This window comes from Cydia splendana, chromosome 21 (assembly GCF_910591565.1).
Source record: "Cydia splendana chromosome 21, ilCydSple1.2, whole genome shotgun sequence".
In the NCBI taxonomy this organism is placed as follows: Eukaryota; Metazoa; Arthropoda; class Insecta; order Lepidoptera; family Tortricidae; genus Cydia; species Cydia splendana.
The window spans coordinates 6160147-6186231 of record NC_085980.1 but is presented as its reverse complement, the minus strand read 5'-3'; the positions used below and the strand labels follow the sequence as shown (position 1 = coordinate 6186231).

The 26085-nt window shown below is 39.4% G+C and overlaps 2 protein-coding genes across 2 annotated transcripts in view; one reads left to right on the top strand and one right to left on the bottom strand.

Moving 5' to 3' along the window:
• LOC134801170 (protein polybromo-1) overlaps window positions 1–10119 on the top strand; it is a 38932-nt gene extending 28813 nt beyond the window's left edge. The window contains exons 26-33 of the mRNA XM_063773717.1: window positions 233–412; window positions 2638–2792; window positions 3612–3714; window positions 4688–4729; window positions 5921–6104; window positions 7572–7654; window positions 8400–8550; window positions 9375–10119. Of these exons, the coding sequence (XP_063629787.1) occupies window positions 233–412; window positions 2638–2792; window positions 3612–3714; window positions 4688–4729; window positions 5921–6104; window positions 7572–7654; window positions 8400–8550; window positions 9375–9657 (1181 nt within the window). The 3' untranslated portion in view covers window positions 9658–10119. The remainder of the gene's footprint in view (window positions 1–232; window positions 413–2637; window positions 2793–3611; window positions 3715–4687; window positions 4730–5920; window positions 6105–7571; window positions 7655–8399; window positions 8551–9374) is intronic.
• Window positions 10120–11561: 1442 nt separating this feature from the next.
• LOC134801154 (protein BCCIP homolog) lies at window positions 11562–24300 on the bottom strand. Its single transcript, XM_063773695.1, has 7 exons — window positions 24139–24300; window positions 23481–23607; window positions 22919–23043; window positions 22323–22459; window positions 15026–15162; window positions 13320–13465; window positions 11562–11855 (listed from the first exon to the last, which is right to left on the bottom strand). Exons 1-7 carry the CDS (start codon window positions 24256–24258, stop codon window positions 11781–11783), a joined length of 867 nt encoding a protein of 288 aa, XP_063629765.1. The 5' UTR covers window positions 24259–24300; the 3' UTR covers window positions 11562–11780.
• Window positions 24301–26085: the final 1785 nt, after the last annotated feature.

Here is a 26085-nt window from a genome sequence, read left to right as displayed (position 1 = left end):
TCGATATGCATTAGATGTGTCAGAGTCAAAAGTGACCTTTTTGTTTGAAGAAACGTCATACTTGACAGTGTAATATCTAATCCATATCGTTTCTAGACCTATTAAATGACGTATCTTAAAGTTAGAATCGGGCCGTAACTCTCTCAGATAAATATCTCCCTCTTTGCCTGATGGAATGATCTAAAATTGTCAAGACAGCTAGATCACAACAAAATATTCTCTACCAATACAGGGGGCAACAGCAACCCGTACAACCCGTCTATCGCGTCCAACCAGGAGCGCACCCCCGTCGCCACCCCGACTACAGGCAAGAAGAAGAAAGAGTCCAAGCAGAAGATCGTCACCGGCTACATTCTCTACTCCAGCGAGATCCGCAAGGCTATCATTGCCAACAATCCGGAGGCGACCTTCGGTGAGTCCGTGTTCAGTGTGTTTAAAGAAGGCGACCCACGTTTGTTGTGTTTTGTTAATTTTATCATAATGGTATGTCTTTTAATTTTACTTTTTTATGTGGTCTTCTTTATAACTTAGTGCTGTAAAAGATCATGGCCCCGACGGATGACCAGCGCTAGCCTAGCCAGGCTAGCAATGCTGAGGCGGGAACATTTCGTGACTATTATGTTGTGTTACTTGTTGTTTTCTTTTATTTTTTGTCACGAATAAACGCTCTCTATTCTATTCTATTCTTAAAGTTTTTAGCGTTTTCGCATCAAGGTGCGTCCAGAACTGGCGAATATGCTAGCTCGCTATTTGCAAAATATTAAACTCTCAAATTATTCTTGCTTTGACGCGCGAGGGGCGTTCGCGAGAACTGGAATCATCGAGATATTCTTTCGAAAGTGCTTTTATGTTAAGGCCGGTTTAGACCAAATTAAACTAACAGACTGTAAACACATTTAACTTTTCTACAATGTAGGTAGACAACTAGACACATTAATCGTGAAATTATTGGTATTACATGACACGAATTAACATCATTATTTTTTTAAGATGTGAACGGGGTATTCAAAATCACTTTTACTCTCTGCTTTTGGGTCTAAACTTGCGTTTAAGTTTTCAACATTAAGGTACCAAAAAGCTGTAAGAAGAATACGTGTTAAACTTGAATCTGTGTTCCCAATTGACGCCTTTTCGTGCATACATCCAAGTTTATTCAAGGGGTTATTACAAACTTTATTCAAGGGCAAGTTTTTAGCCACCATTCACTTAGTGGTTTGTACCCGACTCAACACAACATATTTATCAATTAAATCGATCGCTAATAGACTTGGCAAAATTCTTAATTTAATGATTGGTCCCATAATAATCTTACCAAAACCTAGTTAGAGTTAGGCTAAGCTAACTCTGCACCGTGCACAGAGGGTGCAAATATTATTTTAAACGTCGTAATTTCATAGACGTTTGACGTTTATGATAATATGATAACACTTCCACACTCTGGGTTATCAAATACGGTGCAGAGTTATCGGAGCCTTAGCCTGATTCTATGCAATTCTAAACAACTGCTTGAATAATCTGGTCTGTATGCACCTACGACTAAGTGTCATCAATGTATTTAATTTACAATTTCTATTATATTTCTTTCTCTGTCGCTCTTCCTTGTCCAAATTAATTGCTAACCCATTTGCTCGCGAAATGTCATAAGGTGCAAATATAAATAATGGCACCCTAAACACAATTGGCGTTACAATTTCATTCATAAAACAAATCCTTTTTAGCTTCCAAGGAGAAACATTCCAAAAGTATGTATTTGCCTCTATTTCTGTTTGTGCTTTATCGGAATTATATAACGGGTTACTGGCGTTTGCTATAATTTCATTAGACATAAAAAATAATGCCAAATGTTACAGTCTATATTATGGCAAATGATATAATAGCAAACATAGAGCTCCGTTAGAAAATAAATAGTATTGTAAAATGCGAGTAGATTAGGCGAATCGCAAGATGGCGTTTTTGTTTCTGTGTTTTTTTTGTTTTTCTATATACTGTATATACCCAGCATGTGTGTCGTACGGTCGTTAGAATTAAGATATTTACAGTGGATCTTACTGAACATATCCGTAAAATAATTATATAATCCGTTGAACTTACTAAGCCATATTATACTCGTAAATCTAGCAATCTTACAACGAATTGTAGCTTTGATATGTAAGTATTGTAAGTAATTCTTAAAAATAAAAACAGACCGTAAAAAACATGAATTATCGATATTGACAATTAAAATAGTACATGTTATTAAAATCGTAAAATCTCTTCATACTTTGAATACCAAAAATAGGCGGACGTTTCAAAGACACTAAATTAGTATTTATCATTCGTAAAAGGCCATTTAGGCGGCGTAAGGAACTCGCATGCGACTTCCGTTACATTGTCGGCTACCAAATGAAATGAATCAATCGATCAAATACAATAGTATAACGAAACGCGCATACGATTTCTGGCACCGTCTAAATATTCTAAAATTTCTAAATCATTAAACCCGCAATACGGCAAATTCTGATTCATGCAAATTTTCCGATGAGTTTACATTCGCCAGCTAAAATACATCCTTACGCGGAAGCGAGGTGGCTTAGCAATATCGCGCGATCTTCTTAGTACTCAGTAAAATAGACAGACAATCGACTATTAATTCGGCAGGCGAGATCTCCCGCATAGTTGGCAACGAGTGGCGCTCTCTACCGGCAGCCACCAAACAGAGTTGGGAGGAGCGCGCAGCCAGGTGCAACGAGGAAACTTCAGCCAAGTTAGCCGAGGAGATGCGGGAGATGGCACAGCATGGCGGGACACCAGCAGTAAGATATATATTATGGTGGGCGAGTGGCGCTATACCGGTCTAAGCAGAGCTGGGGGGAGCGCGCAGCCAGATGCAACGAGGAAACTGCAGCAGGCAGGGTCGCTATGTATAGTGAGAGAAACAAGTTGTTGCCTCTATGACGGTTATTTTACACACCGCCTAATTTACATAATTATTAGAGATGCAACGGATAGTTGTTTGGCCGGATACCGGATATTCGGCCTGACCATCGGCCGAAGATTCGGTATCCGGCCGTTAATTATTCGGCCGGCGGAACTATACCTACATTTCGGGTTTTTAAGTGCGCATTGTGCCGGTTTTGACCTGTTTCCTAGTGAACGTGCGCGCGGACTCATATTTAGATTCGAGATGAGTGCGCGTGCAAGTCAGTGGATTGTTTAAATTGTTTTAAAATAATAAACGAATACCATTATGACCGTGACTGTTTCTTAGATCCAATTTGTTTACTCCGAAATCAAGCAATGTTACTATCCGGTATCCACCCGGATAGTAACATTGCTTGATTTCGGAGTATTCGGATAGTAACCGAATATCCGGTGCATCTCTAATAATTATGCAGACTACGCATAAGCTTCAGCATTGCAATAGTTGTATCACAAAGGAGCCAGTTTCCACTTTTGGCAACCTAATCTCAAGAATTCGCACAGTACGAAACGAAACCGTTGTTTTTCTAATTCAGAGAGAAACTAGGCCTTATTCATGGTCCTATCCATGGTATTAATTCAGTTAAGTAGAATTTTGTTATTTCGTGCTTGAATAAGTTTAAATTATCATTGAAATATCCTTTCTTATCCAGCCCGTTGTGGAGCTCACCTACGAATGTGCCTGGGAGTCTTGCGACTACCAGTTCGAGGACTTGGCCGACTGCATGGAGCATTGCATCGGGGATGGTGGGAACAGTAAGTATTTATACCAATATAACTAACAAATTTTATATCCGGAGCTGTATATTAAGGCCCAGTTGCACCAACCACATTCAACGAACTGATTAATGTCAAACAGCAGTGAAGTATGTAATTTCCCATACAATAAAATATAGCGAACGCTTTGACGATGACAGACGGTTTGGTGCAACCGACCCTAACTATGTTTTTAATCCCAGAAATTGACAGCTTCATATACTCGTAATGTATTTTTTGGTAATAATTTTAATACAGAATTAGTGATGTTGCTTAGTAACGAGGTTTCTGGCATAATTTCTCTCATATTCTCATATTCTGTACGAAATGACCGCATAGGATTTTGCTGTTCATGCAGTACAAATTTAGGGAAAATAGAAAAAATCCAGAATATACATAGTATTGTGTTCTAAGTCTATTGCTTAGTACAGTTATGTTTTCCATAGCGTTTAAATGCGCGCGTCTACAGCCCAATATCAACGTTCGTGCATTGCGACAAGCTTCCAGGGCGGGAGGCGTTCAAAGGGTTAACTTTTCACGGACACTCATAAACCTCATAATAAACAAAAAATCGCTATACTATAGTTCGTTTTTTTTAGCATTAGAAATAATCAAATAAGGTAAACAATCTTGATGTGTCTTTTAATTGAAAAACACGTTTTAAAAATAAGTCCACGGCAAATATGTAACAATTATTAATCTAATACGATCATTTATATTATTCTGCTTTCATAAGTAATAGTTACTGATTTTTAAAAAGCGTTTTTCAATTAATAGACATGTCAAAATCGCTAACCTTCTTTCTAATGCTACAAAAAACGAACTATAACGGAAACTTCGTTACAGTTACTGGTTTTTGGGATTAAAAACCAATTAAGACAGACAAACAATGGGAAAGAAACCCATAGGTTTATTATTAAACTTACTAATACTAATTTACTAATACAATGACGTATTTTTAATGCCGCAACAGTGATTGGAACTTTCATTGAGACGAAGAAGGCTAAATTAGAACGTACGTATGATTTTACTGTCACTAACATAACCTATAATCTGTATCTTTAGGTATTTAAAAAAGAGTAAACAAAATCTACCCTCAAATGGCTTCTTAACAGGGCTCGGAACCGGTATTTTTTAAAAACCCCGAAATAGCACAATATTTATAATTATTTTATGCTCTTTACGTAGGATTGAATCATGTATTTAGGTAACGACTTCGTATTATTAGGTTGTTGCTTTAAAAATGTAATAATATACCAAAGAACGAAAAAGAACGTAATAATACCGGTATTTTTGTATGGAGCAAATACCGGTTTCCGAGCCCTGCTTCTTAAGCCAGTTGAGGGTAGATGAAAACATTACATGATCAAATAATGTAGTTTAAAGTCAGGTGAGTCAGGTCGTTCAGTGACAGATCCAGGTGGTTTTGTATTTGGTTGGTTAATAAATGTTAAAACTACCCGAAAATGTACAAATTATTTGTTTACTTTTATTGAAGTACCTAAAGATACAGACTTTAATCTAAAATGTCATGGCTTCAGGCGAAAGGTACCACTTTGTAAGGATGATTTCAAATTGCAAAATCATTTACAATTAAGGGTGGTATTCCTCCTGTCCAATTTCTTTGTCCAATGTGTATTTTGTCTCACATTTTGCTTAATGAGAGAGTGAGACATATAGGACGATATTGGATAGATGGAATACCACCCTAAGCTTGGTTGATGCAGTAGTATGTTCTGCTTGGTATTCTTGAATTATGTTTTATTGATGCTGGTAGTTATTAGAGCTTTTTTCACCGGGATTTACGAAAGCAAAGATATGAAACTACTGCTAGAAACTCGAGTATAATGAGATGCACTGCACATATTCACAGAATCATACATAGACAATTTCTGCTCACTAGTTTAACGACACCTAAAGTTAGACCAAGAAAAGTCTGCAAAGATTTTGATAGCACACGCAGTGCAAGTGTTATTTTAAACGTCAAACTTCTATGAAATTATGACGGTAATGTGCTGCTAATTATGCAGGTAAGTAGCACGTGCGGTTTTACTTAACAATAGCAAAGGATTAGCAGTTCGGGGCAGCATCGACAGACTATACCCTATAAAAGAACAAAATTGCCTCAGAATCGCTGCAAAGTTTACAATATCTGCTTATTTTGCATATAAGTCTAACCATTGTCCCCTTACATGCGTGTCGGCAGCGGGGCACGTGCAGACCCACTACCGCGGCCACGCGGGCGACTTCCCCTGCGTGTGGCGGAACTGCGCACGAGTGCGAAAGGGACAGGCGCCCTTCCCGAATCTACCTCGCCTGCTCCGACACGTGAGGGACCTGCATGTCAACAAGGGCAACGGCCGGTCCATCGCTCCTCACGAGCGCTCCAGGTAATGTGGCTATTACAGTAAACTGTGCAAGAGTGAAAGGGGCAGGCGCCCTTCCCGAATCTACCTCGCCTGCTCCGACACGTGAGGGACCTGCATGTCAACAAGGGCAACGGCCGGTCCATCGCTCCTCACGAGCGCTCCAGGTAATGTGGCTATTACAGTAAACTGTGCAAGAGTGAAAGGGGCAGGCGCCCTTCCCGAATCTACCTCGCCTGCTCCGACACGTGAGGGACCTGCATGTCAACAAGGGCAACGGCCGGTCCATCGCTCCTCACGAGCGCTCCAGGTAATGTGGCTATTACAGTAAACTGTGCAAGAGTGAAAGGGGCAGGCGCCCTTCCCGAATCTACCTCGCCTGCTCCGACACGTGAGGGACCTGCATGTCAACAAGGGCAACGGCCGGTCCATCGCTCCTCACGAGCGCTCCAGGTAATGTGGCTATTACAGTAAACTGTGCAAGAGTGAAAGGGGCAGGCGCCCTTCCCGAATCTACCTCGCCTGCTCCGACACGTGAGGGACCTGCATGTCAACAAGGGCAACGGCCGGTCCATCGCTCCAGGTAATGTGGCTATTACAGTAAACTGTGCAAGAGTGAAAGGGACAGGCGCCCTTCCCGAATCTACCTTGCCTGCTCCGACACGTCAGGGACCTGCATGTTGACTTATGTATTTGTAAGAAAGGGATAAAACATAATTTAACTAAATTAGGCCCGTAAAGTTTTATGAATAAGGGGGTTAAAAGTTAAATGTCAGTGTCTTTATGACACTTTGCCTAACTAAAGGGGGTTAAAAGTTAAATGTCAGTGTCATAAAGCCATACAATGAAACGGCAGCAATGTTGTCATGACGTGCAGCGTTAGTGCTTATCTCCTTGCCTTACATTTAATTTTGTCCTATCCACAGGAAGTTCAACTTAATAATACGATTAGGTAGGAGGATATAACAGAATGGGCAGTGCGCATGAGTGTGACATAGCATAAACCTTACGGCTTGGCCATGACATTGCGCGACTCGCGACGGCGGCGGCAATCATAGGTTAGAGCGAGACACAGCGATCGGACCTTTCGTTCCCACCTATAGTTGCCGCCGTCGCCAGCCGCGCAATGTCGTGGTCGAGCCGTTAATAATATCATATACATGGTGTGTCTGACCATGGGGCTTTAAATCCAGGGCTTGATTTTACTCGCTAAACTGAGCTACTTTGACTATGGGACCAACCCTAAAATCGGGGATTTTTTTTTGGCTTTTCCATAGAAAACGTCGACATCTGATCAGCCAAAATGTATGAAGTACGGTAAAAAAAATTTTCGGGATTTCGGGGTTGGTGCCATAGTAAAAGTAGCTCAGTTTAGCGAGTAGAATGGAGCCCTGGATTTAAAGCCCCATGGCCAGTAACACACAGTATAAAGTTTTGTGTTCTGGAAACGCGTAAACAAAGTACAGTAACATTAAATATCTGGTGTTTCAGGAATTATATACCTTCGTCGAGAAAACCGCCGCCGGCTAAGACGTACACCAACACCTTCAGAGGTGGCGTGATGTCGCCTGGAGGTAATTATTTGAAAATAAATATTGTTAATACTTAGGGCAAGTTTTAGTCTACTAGTCTTCTGAAGACGATGCTAAGTGGAGAAAAAGTCTTCGGGCTTTAAAGCAGGAGCTGAGAATGTAACCAGGATAAACACAACAACAAATAGTTTAGAGATTGAAGCGTTCTGCAACTGTGGAACAAGTTAAAACCAAACTTTAGGATCTTAAGCCTCCTTCCTTTACGTGGGACATAATTTCGAAATCACTAAAGCTTTGGTTTCCTAGGTCGTCTCCATACAAAATACTACTCTATCCATATTTATTTTAGCCCTATTGTTTTGTATGGAGACGGGCGCTATATGACGGCACCGCTATCCTAGGAATATAGAGCTTATGTTTGAGTAATGCACGTGTCTAAGGGAATATTACGCGAAACGCTGCGTAGGGGGCGCCAATACCACTATCCATCACAATCTGGGGGTCTACCAGGATACGCAAAAATCGAAATTTCGTTATCTAACCTCTCTATCACTGTTGCATATTCGAGTGATAAAGAGGCAGATAACTAAATTTCGACTTTCGCGTATCCCGGTAGGCCCTTGTTAACAAAACGCCTTGATCCATTAATGTCATATTGTATTGTCTGTGAAAACTTGTCAAAAAACAGTTAAAGCACAGTATATATAAGTTACTCTGTGGTTTACTAGCTAGCTTAGTACTGCACTCTGGCGGCAGAACATTGCAGTAATACCCTCTATTGTTCCAGCGTCGTTGTCGGGCATGTCGCCGCTGGCGCGCAACACGCCGTCGCCGGGCGGGGCGGAGGGGCCGCGCGCGGCGCCGGCGGGGCTGGAGCCGCTGTTCGTGTCGGCGCCGCCCAAGGCGCAGCGCGTGCAGCACTCGGAGGCCTACATCAGGTACCATATCGCAACACTGTTTACCCTTTATTGGAACTGCCAAATTATAGGATTTGTATGGGAAGTAAAAACACGAAAACGGACACGTGGCACGACCGAACAATGCAACCGCTCTGTAATCCGACGTTCGGCTGTGTAAACTGCCGGATTATAGAGCGGGCCATCTAAGACGCTAACTGCCGGATTACCGAGCGCCTCCTGTAACACTTATCCACGCAGACGCGAGACGATCACATTTATTATGCATGTTATGTTTTATTTTACTGACATTTTAATCAAATCGATTATTCGAGCGTTTTTTTATTTTTTGCCATTTTTATATATTGTGACCTTTTTTTGCCACTTTTGTGTTATTTCTACTCAGAATCACCAGCTCTTTCGATCCTAATGAGATAAAAAAATGTCCCAGAGTTTTTTTCCTAATGTCTTATCGGGAACAAAAAGGAAAATTTGAAAAACTTATGGAAATTATAGGACACTTTTTTTCTCCTATAAGGATGAAAAGGGCTCGCGATCCTGACTAGAAATAACACAAAAGTGGCAAAAAAGGTCACAATATATAAAAATGGCAAAAATAAAAGAAACGCTCATTCAACTTGAACCAGTTTGATTTAAATCTCCACAACTAATCTCCAACACATACGAAAGGTATTTTTTTACGATCAGGCCACACAAAAAGAGCTGCCTCACGAAACAATGCGACCCGAAGCACGTCTACACAGACCGAGCTGCTTTGCGATGCAATTTCCTCGCGAGGCGGCTGTTCCTTGTGGATCCGCCTATTAAATTACCCACAACTAACAAATATTCCTCTACCATTCCAGATACATCGAAGGCCTCCACTCCGAACAAAAATACATCACTCCCTGGGAAAAGTCCCTCACCCCAATGCCCATCAACCCGGACCCGTCCCACTTCAACATGCACAAAATACCCGCCCACTGGATGACGGAAGACTCCATCAACGGCTACCTGACCCAGGACAAGACGCTGTCGGAAACGGATATTCACAAGATGGATAATAGCGCCAAGATACTGAAAGGGCTGTGCGCGCTGAGGGACTTTATGATGAAGGATGCGCTGTGCATTTATAAGAATCATCTTTGATATAAAAAACATTGAGTAATATTCTCTTCTTCTTCCTCGCGTTATCCCGGCATTTTGCCACGGCTCATGGGAGCCTGGGGTCCGCTTGACAACTAAACCCAAGAATGGACGTAGGCACCAGTTTTTACGAAAGTGACTGCCATCTGACCTTCCAACCCAGAGGGGAAACTAGGCATTATTGGGATGAGCCCGGTTTCCTCACGATGTTTTCCTTTACCAAAAAGCGACTGGTAAATATCAACTATAGTAATGAGTAATATTCTATCAGAGTTGAAAAGTTCCTAAAGCAGGAACGTGGAATTTTCATCTCTAAAAATGTGGATAAAACCCGTTAATATGCTTAAAGATTTTTTTTTACAATTATGACCTGGATGCGAGTCCTTTAAGCCAATATGCTTAAAGATTATAAGGTATCTTCTACCCATTACCTACCCTCGTGACGTCACATGTCACTAAGAAATTAAAACGCATAGTTTTTAGGGTTCCGTACCCAAAGGGTAAAACGGGACCCTATTACTAAGACTTCGCTGTCCGTCCGTCCGTCCGTCCGTCCGTCTGTCACCAGGCTGTATCTCACGAACCGTGATAGCTAGACAGTTGAAATTTTCACAGATGATGTATTTCTGTTGCCGCTATAACAACAAATACTAAAAACAGAATAAAATAAAGATTTAAATGGGGCTCCCATACAACAAACGTGATTTTTGACCAAAGTTAAGCAACGTCGGGAGTGGTCAGTACTTGGATGGGTGACCGTTTTTTTTTTGCTTTTTTTTCGTTTTTTTTTTATGCATTATGGTACGGAACCCTTCGTGCGCGAGTCCGACTCGCACTTGCCCGGTTTTTTTTTTACACATTGCGAAAGAAACTGTTGGATAAATATCTCTGAAGAAAATCTAGGTTAGTATGGAGAATTGCTTTTCGCTGAGGTTTAGTATTCATACTTTTAAAGTGCAATGCAATGAAGTATGGTAAAAAGGTATTTACTGATTACCGAGACGTGGAAGTAGGTAATAAGTGAAGTTTTTAATGAGATCTTTTAGACATTTTAGTTATATTTTAAGTTGACAATCGTGTTTTAAATTTATTGACACAATAAAATTACATACTTATAACATATTTGTGTTTTGTTTTACCTTGTTTTCACTGTGTAATATACCCAAATACATAATTAAAGATAATAGGTGATTCGCCAGTACTGGCCGCCCTAAACTAAAAAATAATTATATTCACCTATAAACAGAACTCATTTTAGTATAAGGTGGCCAGTTATTGAAACCTTATACTAAAATGAATTCTGTTTATAGGTGAATATAATTCATTTTTAGTTTAGGGCGGCCAGTACTGGCGAATTACCCTAGATCAGTGGTTCCTAACCTGGGGGTAATTATCCCCGCGGGGGTAATAAGCTAACCTAATATACCAATACAACAAACGTACACGTTTTATTTTTTATTACCATTGGGAGGAGGGGTAAAATCAGGTTCCCTAGTTAGTCATAGGGGTGACCGGACTGAAAAGGTTAGGAACCACTGCAGGGAATTAAAGTTCATTCCACACTCCAGGCGGCTTAGCACGGTCGCGTTTTTATCCCTTGTCACCATGCCTGTCACGTTCTAACAAGTATGTAAGTGCGAAAGGGACGCGCATAGTGATAGTCGATAAAAATGGAACCGTGCTGAGTCCGCAGAATTACATTCCACAGTAATAGTAGTGTCACTACAGAATTGTGGTTTCAGACAGACCCCCTAATTCATAAACGCGCTACAAACATCAATTAGCTAATAATCGTCTTTATCTGTCATTATGACTTATGTATTAGTAAGAAAGGGATAACACATAATGTAACTAAATCAGGCCCGTAAAGTTTTATGAATAAGGGGGAGAGTAAATAAAGATCCAAATAAAGCTAAAATAGTATATTAATATTAAAAATATAAATATGGTTACACGAGTAAGCTTAAATGGCATACATGAAGCTTCACAAGCGACACATTTACGCGACTATCACACTTGCGGATTCGCGCATCTCCAGTGTACGAGCGAGACAGCGCTATACACGAATATAGCGACGTCCCGCTCGCACACCCGAGCGTCGCTCCGCATTCAATGTGAAGCCCGCCTTAGACTCCCCCCTCCACTTCTTCCTTCAGCAGCCTCACGAGGTGGTTGAACTTCTTGCCTTCAAATATGAGGACCTGAAAGTAAATACAATAATTGTTTACTAATTGGACTAACAGCAACAATGCCGGCCGTCAATGGACCTTTGAATAGAAATGATAATATAGTGCGACATAAAATAAAATGGAACTAAGAAATTTCCACACTAAATAGTTGCCATGTTTAAGCATTTTTCGTCAAAAATGTGACAGTTACGTAGGAAGTGGCGCCCTCAATAATTTTCTACAATTTCTTGTCGAACATAAGTGAACATTAGTAATTTTCTGAAAATAACTCGTGCTATCAAGTATGTTTATTATTGGCTTGATGGTGGCAGTTATTATTGTGTTTACAAATTATCACTTAAAATCGGCCAATAAAGGTTCCCTTGCAAAAAATTGGCGTCAGCTTTACTATGACTCTATCCTTGGCAATATGAAGTGGTATCCGGACGGGCCTGATCAAATCGGTCGATTTGATCAGGAAAATAATTGGCGCCAATCTCCAATTTAATCGAATTTAAACTGTTGTGAGACATAGGTACTAACATTGAATAATTTTACGGTTTAGACTCGCTTGTTTTAAGTCACTCGCGCGACATGTTTCGGAGAGCCTAGGTTTCCTTACTCAAGCACTGACAGTGCGAGCAGCGTTCACGACGGCCGTGTATCGCGTGTCGCTGCCGTCGTGAACGCTGCTCGCACTGTCAGTGCTTGAAAAAGTCGACCTAGGCTCTCCGAAACATGTCGCGCGAGTGACTAAAAACAAGTGATTCTCCAATTTAATCACCAATTTTAGATTTATGGTGATATTAGAGCCCTCTTAATTGAAAAAATGCCCCAGAACGTAAATACTGGCGTCACAAATTGGTATTCTTGCGTCACCTCAATTTATCATTAATATCGGTCATTATCGGCGGTTGAATTCGGCGAGCCAAATTGGTGTTTGCGTCCGCACGTCCTGATTCGATCGGGCAATTTAATCAGATTGGCGAAAAATTGACTAGTCTGGATACCGCTTTATGTAGGTAACGTAGAAAACTTCGTGCATACAGTTCTTATACATCGCTGATCGTGCGCGACTACAGCCCAATATCAACCATCATGCATTGCGATAAGGTTCACGATGACGCGCCGCGCACGATAGACTTAGGGCCAGTTGCACCAATTACAGGTAACAGATTGAACAACGTTACGCAGCAGAGATCTATGAAACTTCCCATACGATCAAATTTAGCCAACGCTTTAACCTTTTGAACGCCACAGACGGCAATTGACGTCAACACAAAATCGTGACAACGACGCCAAAGACTGCATTTGACGTCGATCGTTTTTTGATGGAAATCTACTGAAAATCACCCCACTTTTAGGTTGGCATTATTTATTCACAAAACTAGATAAGATAAGATAAGATGATAGGTTAATGGTTCAAAAGGTTAATGGTGACAGAAGGTTTGGTGCAACCGACCCTTAATTTACTATGAGTATGTAGTTGTACCGTACCTTCCTGCCGGGCGTCATAGCGCCGCCCTCGTACTCCCACTGTGAGAAGTCGACCTGCTCCGACACGTCCACATCGAAGCTCGCCAGCGCTTCGTCCGCTAGCGGCTTCTCTTCCTGATTCGCGTACAATATTTCTGATGCTTCGTCTGAAATAGAAATAAATTGTTTTATCAAGGCCAAACACATGTGTTTTTGTAGATTGTAAACAGATATATACAGTGGCGTAGCTAGGCGTGGGCGAAGTGGGCCATGGGCCCACGGCCTCGCACTTAAGGGGGCCTCGCGGAAGCCAACCCTTTTTATTATGTTGGAAATACACATTGAAAGAAAAGGGCCTCGCAGATGCGACATCGCCCACGGCTAGATTAGTTCACGTTACGCCACTGGATATATAACTTGTAAGTTGCAGATAGTCTCCTCAATATTGAGGGAGTTCCGAAAAGTTTAGGGAAATATGCTTTTTTCCAGAAGTTAATGAGTAAGGCTCGGTTGCACCAAACTGTTCGTATCGTTAACGAGTTCGCTAAATTTTTATGTATCGAAAGTTTCATAGTAAAGCGCCGGGGGGCGCCGGCTGACGTTGATCAGTCTGTCAAATGTGGTTGGTGCAACTGGCCCTTAGTCTGTATTTCTACGAAGCTTCCTGCAACTTTCACATCTGAACTAAATCACTACACCTTATAAAAGTCGCCCGTCGCGTCTGTCTGTTTGTGTGTTTGTATGTTCGCGATAAACTCAAAAACTATTGAACGGATTTTCATGCGGTTTTCATCTATCAATACAGGGATTCTTGAAGGTTTAGGTGTATAATTTGTTAAGGTTTACCCGTGCGAAGCCGGGGCGGGTCGCTAGTGAATAATAAACTAGATCATTAAATAGTGGTCATTTACATCACAGGCAACAAAGAGTGCACCATCCGTACGAAGATCGTGAGCTCAAACTGGGGTTCATATCAATAAGTTTACAAACTTTTCTGCTAACCTCCTAAGTCCCTGTGTACAATTTTTTGTACATATTCCAAAATCTATTTTGAACTTTTATTGTATAACTAAGGGTGCCAATTTCAAAAATAAAACAATTGCTTCTGGGTCTCAGGAGGCTAAAGGAAAACATAGTAACGAAACCTTGATACATTTGCAAACAAATTAAAACATGTGAAGTTCCCAAATCTGCAGTCGGGTAGTGGGCCGAATTGCCCTATCTCATATAATTCATAAGGCATATTCTCCTATTCCTTGCAGTGAAATGAGACAAATGTATAGAATGGAAAGATTATTATTTGTTAGCCTGTTGTGTCCCACTGCTGGGCAAAGGCCTCACTCTCTTACACGCGTCTCGTTCTTTGGTAATATTACGCCAATCTTTCCGAAAGACGTCAAGATCGTGCCGCCATCTCCTTAGAGGTCTGCCGTGACGCCGCACTATGTTTAGTGTCCACTTGGCGGTTTTCTTGGCCCACAAGTCGTTTGACATACGACAGATGTGTCCGGCCCAGTCCCATTTAATCTTAGCGGCTGTCAGGGCTACATCGGCTACTTTGGTTTTGGATCGCAACATGGATTTTCTGATTCTGTCAGTCAATTTGACACCAAGAATATTGCGCTCCAGCACTCTCTGGCAAACCTTGAGGGAAAGCTTTTGAGCATTAGTCAAAAACCAAGTCTGAGCGCCGATTTGGAAAGATTAAAGAAACAAAATGTGCTTACCTCCAGTGTTGTATGTTTTGCATATCCATATGAGGTACTGAAATGTGTATGGCATGTTCTTTTTGATGGCCTTGTCCAACTCTGACTGGAGAGAAGAGAACAGGGGTACACTGATGGCTGCGGGAATGTTCAGGATTCTGAAATAAATATCCATTTATTTAGTGTGAATTTATCAAATGAATACTAAGACGCATAAACTGTTACAGATGCAGTGCATAATTGTTTTTCTCGGAAACGTTCGTATTTGTCATGCTACTTCAGTCAACCTCAGTACTTTTTGTACCGAGACTGACTGAATTAGCAAGACACGTTCGTACGTTTCCGTGAAAATACGAAGGAAAATAATTATGCACTACATCTGTAGTGCAAACTATTGTCAAATGATACTAAACCACACTTCATTAGGTTCAATATACTAACCCTGCCATGTCTATACATTTTTGAAACTGCGGTTTATGTCAAGAACAACATGCATCAATTTTCAATGTTTAAAAGTGCTCGCAGATGCGACAAAATTTACATCCAATCCGTGAACTCTGCTTTGCTTGCTAAAAGTATTTTTGGGATGGCACCTAAAATATACAATAAGCTGCCAAGACATATTATTACAATAGATAATTTAATTGAATTTAAGAAATGCCTGTATGGATTTTTGGTACAAAAAGCATACTATTCGATAATGGAATATTTACTGGACACATTTTAATTTCGTTTTTACACTCTTATTTTGCTTGACATTTTACATATTATTTTCGCTTGACATCTTCTTTATATATAAACGCGAGCGGCTTTGACGGTAGAAACAAATTAAATTATGCTCAAACAAAAGAGCGTAAAAAAATAACACTTTTGAATCGACAACATATATCCGCAAAATTCGTATTGTCGCGTATTTTGCATTTAAAAGTGAAAAAATTTCGACAAACAATACTAAAGGCTCAATTTGTTGGTTGACATTTGACAGCTATGCGTTGCGTTTAGAAACTGCAAACATGCTTACAAGTTAGGTTGGTCGTATTTTTTTTAATAAAAAGCAAGACGAATATTACTGTTTATTTGATGACTTTCCGGTATGTATAATGGTTATTATTTGCATTAAGTTTCGTTTCATATGGATATGTATACCGGTATAATTATTACATAAATTTGTTTTTAAGCCAGAACGTGCGATAGTCTGTTACGGCTTTTAGGACGATAGCAACACTGCCTAGACGTCAACGACGGCTGTTATTCGAAAATACTTTATCCGGTACTCCAGACGTGATAAAAACCTGTTAAATAGTGTATTGTGTGTGTTAACAATAAAAAATAGTCACCGAACATAGTGCAAAGTGCAAACGCCATCGTAACGTAACGAGATTTGAACTTCAAAGCGTTCCATGGGTGTATTGTGTTTAGTATAAACATCGGTCTCTCAGTTGTATTTTAATATTTCAGAATGATTCCAAATATTCTTACATGTCAAGGCACTACTAGCTACCTGGAAATGCAAGTGAAAGCAACCTTGAAGCAGCTGTGATAAACTAATAAGTGAGCGAGATGAAAATGACGTTGTTCAAAGAAACTTTCGAGTTAAGTGCCAGCTGACTGTAACACACTCTAATTAAGTACATTGCCAGTGTGAAACAGTGCAAAAAGCTACAGTGTATTGTGGACATATTTAATAACTGTGCTTTAGACTATGAATCAAATTTGAGGTGTATCGGTGAATTGGAAAGTCAACTGCATAAAGCTAATAAGTTATCTCCGGAGTCAATGTAAGTTGAATATAAGATTAAATATAATAAGATATATAGATAGTATATATGTCGCAGTCAAAAGTGTGAACTGGTCAAAAGAACTTTTAACCGACAAAAACAGGCAAAACTGCTTTTGACTGAGCATGTTGGTCAAAAGTAGTTATACCTGAAAATCATTGGTTAATAGTAATTGTGTTGTGACTGTTACTATCAGTCAAAAGTACTCGCAGAGATAGGTAGGTTAGGGTTATTTTTTTGCTACGCCCAAAAAACTAAACTGTTCCCAGAGATAGGTAGGTTAGGGTTATTTTTTTTTTGCTACGCCCTAAAAACGAAACTGCTGCCAGAAATAGGTATGATTTTCAGGTAAAACTACTTTTGACCAACATGCTCAGTCAAAGCAGTTTTGCCTGTTTTTGTCGGTTAAAAGTTCTTTGGCCAGTTCACACTTTTGACTGCAACAGGTTGGGCTGGACATATGGCAAGGGAAGGTAAAGATAAGTGGGATAGAGAGGAAGCGGAATGGTATCCTAGAGATGGAAAAAGGAGAGAAGGGAGACCAATAATGAGGTGGTCGGATGACATAAAGAAGCATGCGGGACCTAATTGGATAGGGACGGCAAGGGATAGAGAGCTGTGGAGAGAGCTGGGGGAGGCCTATGCCAAGAAGGCAGACTGAAATAATTATTAAAAAGCAATGACATAAAAATTATTTAATAAAGTTACTAAGGAAAAAATATTGAAACTAATTGATATAAATGAAATGTGAATTTATTTAAATGTAATATGTGCTGAAATTTAATTTTTTGGTCAATAAAGGCTATTCTATTCTATTCTATTCTAATTTGACAGGTGACAACAAAAAAAATATTAATTCCTGCTAAAATTTCAGAGTCATAGTGAAGCATAGTACATAGTACCAAAACAAGGTTGATTTTTAGGGTTCTGTAGCCAAAGGGTAAAAACGGGACCCCTATTACGAGGACTCCAATATGTTATTAGATCAAAACAAATTATTTTCAGAAAATATTTAATTTAGGCTTAGGGATGGCGAGGCTCCATAAACCTTCAGTAAGTAGTGCATAAGTATCCTTGGAAAAATTCGACCTATGCCGCCGTGGGTGGCCCGGTGGCAGAATGGCACAGGCACCTGCTGCAATAGCAGAGGACGCTGCTTTGATTCCAGCCTAGGGCACTGGAGGCCTTGGTCACTTTTTAGGGTTGCGTACCCATAGGGTAAAAACGGGACCCTATTAAATATTAAGACTCTGCTGTCCGTCTGTCTGTCACCAGGCTGTATCTCAAGATCTCATGAACCGTGATAACTAGATTAACTAGACAGTTTCAATTTTCACAAATGATGTATTTCTGTTGCCGCTATAACAACAAATACTAAAAACAAATTAAAGAAATATTTAAGCGGGGCCAATGCAATGCTAGGCTGGATATGACTGATGAAATGAGTAAATTTTTATTAATATGTTTTAATATGACATGTTGGTGGCAAACAAGCATACAAGGCTGTTAATGCCGATGGTAAGTGGGAGTTTAGACTAGACCTCTTCTTCTCCAAGGGACTCACATTGCTGACCAGTGGCTCAGTGGCGTGCACTTCATAAAGGCAAAAAGGCACTGCCTACCCTACTATAATTCCGATGTCTATCCTCTTAAACTACTTAATTTAATTTATACTTGATCGTACTATCAGTAATCGATATAACTTAAAACATTCTAAAAATTAATAAGCGCTCCATCTACCGGTTAAGCTTTGTCATCAAGTCATCATCTATAATAATTCTACGCGACGAAGTTTACACCACGCGGCACTAGCGCCGCTACGTGCCTTGCACGGCAAAGACAGAAAACATTTCCGTCTAAATCTTTCTATGTGTGCCTTCGTCGTTACGCGGTTACAGTGTAGTGGGCCTTCCTATAAGTACGAGCACACAATTATACAAGTAACGCACACATTTAGACGCAATAGGCAGTGTCTTTCGTACCAAACCTAAACGAATGACGCCCGAAAGTTTCCGAATAGTTCCGATGTTTATGTGACTATTTTAAAAAGTAGCATTTGCTATGGTAATTTAGTGCAAATACGAGACTATTTTTTTATTCGTTTACAGTATTTGGTTAAGTTTATTTTCATTTTTTATTCGGTCGCCATTGTTTGTTTGTTTTGGTGAGTTTATGAGATAACAGTTAACAGTTGCCCGAAATTATAAAGTGCGATTAGTGAAAAAATGGATAATTTAACTGTGAAAGTTGTGGTGGGTGTGTGTGTGTGCAAACTATTAAAAATGATGCGTTTTCGAAGCTTTCGTTTAGCCAAAAAAAGAAGTAATTGAAAAGACTTGACAACAAAATGAAAACCATCACGCAATTTTTTTGGTGAGTTAGTAGCTCTCATTTTGTAAGGATCCGTATCCAAAGGGTAAAACGGGACTCTATTACTAAGACTCTGCTGTCCTTCCGTCCGTCCGTCTGTCATCAGGCTGTATCTCACGAACCGTGATAGCTAGACAGTTGAAATTTTCACAGATGTATTTCTGTTGCCGCTATAACAACAAACACTAAAAACAGAATAAAATAAAGATTTAAGTGGGGCTCCCATACAACAAACGTGATTTTTGACCGAAGTTAAGCAACGTAGGGCGGGGTCAGTACTTGGATGGGTGACCGTTTTTTTTTTGCCTTTTTTTGCATTATGGTACGGAAACCTTCGTGCGCGAGTCCGACTCGCACTTGCCCGGTTTTCTGATATAATTTTGCCTACCCAGTCCCAAATCTCTGTGCACGCGACTGTTGCTGACCGAGTAAATTTTTATTAATATGTTTAAATATTTAATAAAACTTTAAAACAACACTTAATCAAAAAATGTTATTATAGCTTACAGGATTATTTTAATGAAAATGAGTAAACAGCCAAATAAATGTATACGCTGGTCAAACTTTTAAATACCTACCTACTTGTAAGTAAATAGCTGATTCAGTTTATCTATTCGTATTTGTTTGTGTACAACGGTCTCGGTGTGAAAGTAACAAGGTACCGACCTACCTAATTGTATAATGCTAGAATATGAAATTATGCGGGCATATATAATGATAAGTATTGTTTACATATCTAACTACATTGCTGCGCCCATCAGGGTTTCATGTGTCATTTGTGTACCTACCCATACTCTTAAGTACTTGTAAAACCTTTAATGTACATGTGAATTGCAATAAATAAATACAATACAATAAAAAAAATATGACATGTTGGTGGCAAACAAGCATACAAGGCTGTTAATGCCAATGGTAAGTGGGAGTTTAGACTAGACCTCTGCTTCTCCAAGGGACTCACATTGCTGACCGAGTAAATTTTTATTAATATGTTTTGATATGACATGTTGGTGGCAAACAAGCATACAAGGCTGTTAATGCCGATGGTAAGTGGGAGTTTAGACTAGACCTCTGCTTCTCCAAGGGACTCACATTGCTGACCGGTTACAAATCTATTACACTCATACTAGGGTTCCGTACCTGAAGGGTAACTAAAAAACGGGAACCTATTAGCGATTCCGACTCGCACTTGGCCGGTTTTTCTTAGTAGGTATATGACATTTATTTCAGTTTTACTTCATTGTCCGTCTGTCTGTCTATCTGTCTGTCACCAGGCTGTATCTCATGAACCGTGATAGGCCTAGGCAGTTGAAATTTTCACAGATGATGTATTTCTGTTACCGCTATAACAACAAATACTAAAAAGTATGGAACCCTTCGTGCGCGAGCACTTGCCCGGTTTGACATTTCAGGCTCCGTCACACAGGCGCGTTTCGCGTGCGGCGCGTGAGCGGGGCGCGCCGCTTTTTCATATAAAACGCTCAGGCCCGGCTCTGAAATCGCGCCGGTGTGACGGAACCTTTATTTCAGTTTACTCCACTGTCCCTCTGTCACCAGGCTGTATCTCATGAACCGTGATAGCTAGACAGTTGAAATTTTCACACATGATGTATTTCTGTTGCCGCTATAACAACAAATATTAAAAAGTGTTCCGTTCTTGATGGGTGAGTCCGACTCGCACTTATTCAGTTTTTTTTTTGTAAACGAATTTAATATTAACGGATAGGCATTAATATTAAAGAATGAAATAGTAGTGATAATTTCCATACTTATACTTTAGTGCCATGAAGGGTAGGTACAAAAGGGTTCCCTCTTTTGAGATTGGAAAGTGGGCTAGGTTATAAATGCGGCCTTCACAGAACCGATCTGCGACCAGAAAAGTGGGTCAGGTTAGAACTGTGATCCTTACAGAACCGAACTGCTACCAGAAAAGCGGATTAGGTTTTTTTAATTACATATTTGTTTTTAGATATAATTATCGGAATAGTAAATTTTTCGAGTTATGATTGTATGTTACGGATTTAAAGTTTTCTGAGATGAGATAGGTTTGTAACCGCCTTGATGAAGGTATGAAGTCTAAAAGTAAATAATTACTTAATTCAAAATGAGTATTACCTATTACTATTATTTATTTTACCCGAGCGAAGCCGGGTTTTCATCTAGTTATATTATAATTAGTGCATGCTCCATCTCTTCTGATTTTATATTTGTATGCCAAATGGCAAAACATAGTGAAACATAAATTATTGTATAAGATCTTTATTTAACCTATGTTTACAAATAAATACATTTTTTGATTTTGATTTTGATCTTATATTTGATAGTCCAGTTATAAATAAAATACATTACTCAACATTTACCATATAAAAAATACAATGCTCAGTGACATCAGTAGTTTTGACAATACTGTGATACAACACAAACATATTCATACAGACTGCTAAAATCATAACCCTAAAATTGTCATTGTCACCAAAATTATAGTGTGTAAAATAGAAAGCGGACTTCCGGTTCGAGCGCCATCTTGATGGCACGCGTCGGGATCAATTGCTTTGTTTTTTGCTCATTAATATTGTTTAAAGTGTAATATCGATAGCCTATTATACAGTAAACTAATGTGGTAGTGTGCAGTGAATGGAGAATTTATCTTGAAGCACGTTTAACCATCATTTTGGAGTCAACGGCCGGTTGTCCACGTGTTTCTTGTAAAGCCCGCTATCGCTTTACAAGAGCTAAATCACCGTACACTGTCTTGTACTAACTGTACAATTTCAATCGTTTTACCCTGCTACTACGACCTTGACACTAGCGAAATAGCCCCAATGGGCTGAAGCCATAATTTGAAAAGAATGAAATGAAATTAAATGAAAATAGAAAGCACACATTTTGCGACAAGACTATGTTGTTTCAAAGATAACCATAACGCCGCCTGCCTGCAATACGGCCACATCTCAAAATTTATGATTATTGGACATTTAAACTTAATCACTACACCTTATAAAACAAAGTCCCCAACCGCGTCTGTCTGTTTGTATGTTCGCGATAAACTCAAAAACTACTGAACGGATATTCATGTGGTTTTCACCTATAAATAATAAAGTTAAGTTTCCTTTAAAAAATTTGGTGCCCAAGTGGCCGTATTGCAGGCACGACGATAAGGTGACAAGACATACCTTTCATTAATCACAAAACCAACATGGTTGGAGTCATCGGACAGGATCTTTTTGATGAGAGCTTTGGTTCTGTCGTCGGCATTGTCCTCTGCCAGCTGGTTTAGGAGGGCTGTGACTTGCTCTATTGCCGGCTCTTGCTACAAAATACAAATTTTCTTTTGTACACCTCAATTAATTAAAGAAAGCAGATAAAGATATTGACAATTTTTTGTATGTTTCAAAGTTAAATATTAACCTAATACTTTTATTTTAATTTTTAACAAGCCGAAACGTCTGCGAACAATGCTATTCATCCATAGCCAGCAAATCTTTCCACCATATTATAGGTCTAATACTTTTTTTTTTTTTTTTTTTTTTTTTGGCATTTAACTACTTGTATGGAGGAATCCTAAATGTTCTCTTTGCATTTTGACTAAAAAACTAAGTAGCAGCTTCCTCAACGCACTTATATTATTAATTTAAATGCTAGTTTTCAATAAACATGACAGAACTATAAGGGCTCAGATTATAATGTTTTGTTTTGGCTATGGATCCCTAAAGTTTCAATGGCATACATTAATGGATCCAACATCATAGCCATGGCTAATATTCCATACCTTTCTCTTAGTGATGTTAATAACAGTGGTGACTCCAAATACTCCGTCGCTGCCATCATCCTCATCATCATCATCTACAGGGTCGTCTAGACACTGCTTCACCACGCTGCCTACATAATTTTGAGCTGGAATAGATGTAGACTTAAATTAACTATAGGCATTTAAAAATCAATGTAAAGTATTCTAGGAAGCCAAAAACTACAAAGTCTAATAATTTCCTATACCTAGAAGTTTTTCTGTCATAAATGAGTGCCTTTGTAATAAATTGGTAAAAAAATTAGGTGGGAATCAATTAAGTAATTGGAATTAATATATGTATTGGGACAGTCTTATTCCTTGTCTGAGAGCACCAGATAGTAGTATAGTAACTAAAGAAAAAGTGACAAAGCCCACCAGTGGTGGAGGCCGGATTCGGACCAGCATCTTTAGCTATTGCTATTGCAGCTAACGCCATGAACCCCTAGGCCACTCCATCACAGAGGTAAACACTATTGAACGGTTGTATCTAATTGTAACTAACAACTCAATTATGGCTACAATATTGTGCAATACCATTACTTACAGATTATAATTTGTGTAAGCGCTCCCAAGTCCACATTAGTTTTGAGGAACAGTTGTCTCAAAAGCTGCTTTATGCCATGGAAGTCACAGTCTTCCGGGTTGCGACCTTCAAAGTCAGCTTGAAGCTCCTAATATAAATAACAAAATAATCACTAAGAAAAATAAGAATAATATTTATAGGTAACAAAAACATACATAAATCTTACTAGAACAAACGAAATAAATAACAAAGATGTAGGTTGTATGGTCTAAGGTCTGAGCCTCACCAGATGGGCAAATAAAAACGAAAAAAAAAAAACTTGTCATTAATTTTGACTAAATTTAAATTACTCGTATTTTGTATTGCTATAGCTTTAACTTGGCAATATGCACGTGCTTGAACTCGAACAATGAACAACAATTGAAAATAAGTGCAAAACGAGTTACAAGAGCGGCGCAATCCGACACCTTCTCATTGTTTACGATATTTACGAGGTCTGGTTTCTGAGCGCCGAGCTTAACTGAAGCGTTACAAGTACTCTAACATTACTTTACGTAGATAAACAATGTTTGAAATAACTTATTTTAATTTTCTAACTGCTAAGTTTGAACAAAGATTTCAAAAATAGAATTTAAGTTTTTGTTGTTCCACCATGTGTATTTTTAGGTTATATTGTTACCTTGTCTCCCACGAAGTTCCCATCGGAGTCGAAGTCAGAATCTCTCTCACTCCCAGAATCCTGTTCTTCTTCGCTCCCGCTCTCCTCGTGATCTATTTCCTTGTGCTTTTTGTTAGACATATTTATTTTTGCCGGCACACACAGCTTGATCGCACGCGAAAATACGCAGTAATCAAAACGTCAAATTGAAGAGTTTGACGTTTAGACAAATGTTGCCATGTATGTGCGGCGTTAAGGCGTTTTTCATCACAAGTTGCACACGGCGCGTGTAATTGCCATAACACACTACCGCACCGCACCGCGATCTTGGTGCGATAGTTTGTTACAGCCTTAACATTGCGCATTGCGCATGTTGGGTTATTTGCGCGCGCTATATGCATTGTAAACTATAAATTTGAATGCGGATCCTGCGGTTTTAACATATCCCAGCGCAAATTAAATTATAAATTCACCGCCTTCTACCCCAAATGTTATGGCTCCTCTACACGATGGCCCAGCGCCGGCCACTCCAAGGGACGCATTTATGCGTTAGAGGGAGCAAGTTATATTGCTATCTCATTTTACCGCATGGCTGCGTCCCTTAAGGCCCCAGTACACAATGGGCCATCGCCGGCCACTCCAAGGGAGGCAGCCATGCGGTAGAATGAGATAGCAATATCACTTGCTCCCTCTAACGCATAAATGCGTCCCTTGGAGTGGCCGGCGATGGCCCATTGTGTACTGGGGCCTTTAGAGTGGCCGGCGCTGGCCCATCGTGCAGAGAAGCCATTACGTGAGATTTATCGAAATGCATGTTTTAGTCAAAATGTTTATCTAACCTTGATTAGGCAGGTATTTGGGTATTACTTATACTTATGTTGAATTAAAAATAATACTTAATTATCAACGAAAGCTTTAAATAACTGAACTGATCAAAATCATTGACCTTCCCCCGATATCTAGATAAAGATAATAAGATCCCATCAAAAACATTACATGTAAAAAGGTGCAAGTCTCGCAACGCTTCTACTACAAAAAAGTTTTGAGATGTAATGCTAATGTGAAACCAAGTCGGTTATTTTAATCAGTGCCAGGGGGTGTTAAAACCGTATCAATAAGATATCTTTAATTTGTAATACGTATAATGACTTGGCCATCGCACGGCTGCATAATGACATAAGGATCATCGTCACCTATTAAAAATAATTCTAATTGAACATAACAATAGTATAGCGCTAATTGCAGTTTGAGCATGACACATATTTACGAGTATGGTACGAGTAAAGCATTATGTGCGATTGCCAAGTCATTATATGCATTACAAATTAAAGATATCTTATTGATACGGTTTTAACACCCCCTGGCACTGATTAAAATAACCGACTTGGTTTCACATTAGCATTACATCTCAAAACTTTTTTGTAGTAGAAGCGTTGCGAGACTTGCACCTTTTTACATGTAATGTTTTTGATGGGATCTCATCTCTTTTTGTAGACAGTCCTTCTTTTCGGGTACTCATACCCATACTATATATACACATATCATAACTAAACACATCTTTATTCATACTCACATCGTACATACATCGTAGTGTACCTTTACTTTACTTACTATTTGTAGGAACTGCAACAGTAACTTTGTAATAGCATATATTTATATGGAATTACAAACTTACTTATGCAGTTCTTAGGTCTTTAAAACGTGACTGATATTGCAATATTTTTAGGTTTTCTATGGCTTAATAAGCTGAAAACCACTTATGTTTAAAATTTGAAGCTTGTGAGTATGCTAGAAGTGCCTTAGAATTATGATGATCGTAGGTGAGTGAATGAGTGAGTGAGTGTGTCAGTGTCGAAACTAAGGAACTTTGACGTACAATCATTCTTAAACTACAAGTTCAGATTTAATGTTTTTGAGAATATATCTAAAACATGTTAAGCCCTATATGCAGGGGCGTATTTACCCTAG

Coding starts and splice junctions, on each gene's coding strand:
- LOC134801154 (XM_063773695.1), bottom strand. CDS start 24,258: ATGTCTAACAAAAAGCACAAGGAAATAGATCACGAGGAGAGCGGGAGC. Junction 15,163..22,322: donor GGTTTTGTGATTAATGAAAG/GTATGTCTTGTC, acceptor TATTTATTTCAG/AATCCTGAACATTCCCGCAG. Junction 13,466..15,025: donor CAAAACATACAACACTGGAG/GTAAGCACATTT, acceptor TTTCTATTTCAG/ACGAAGCATCAGAAATATTG.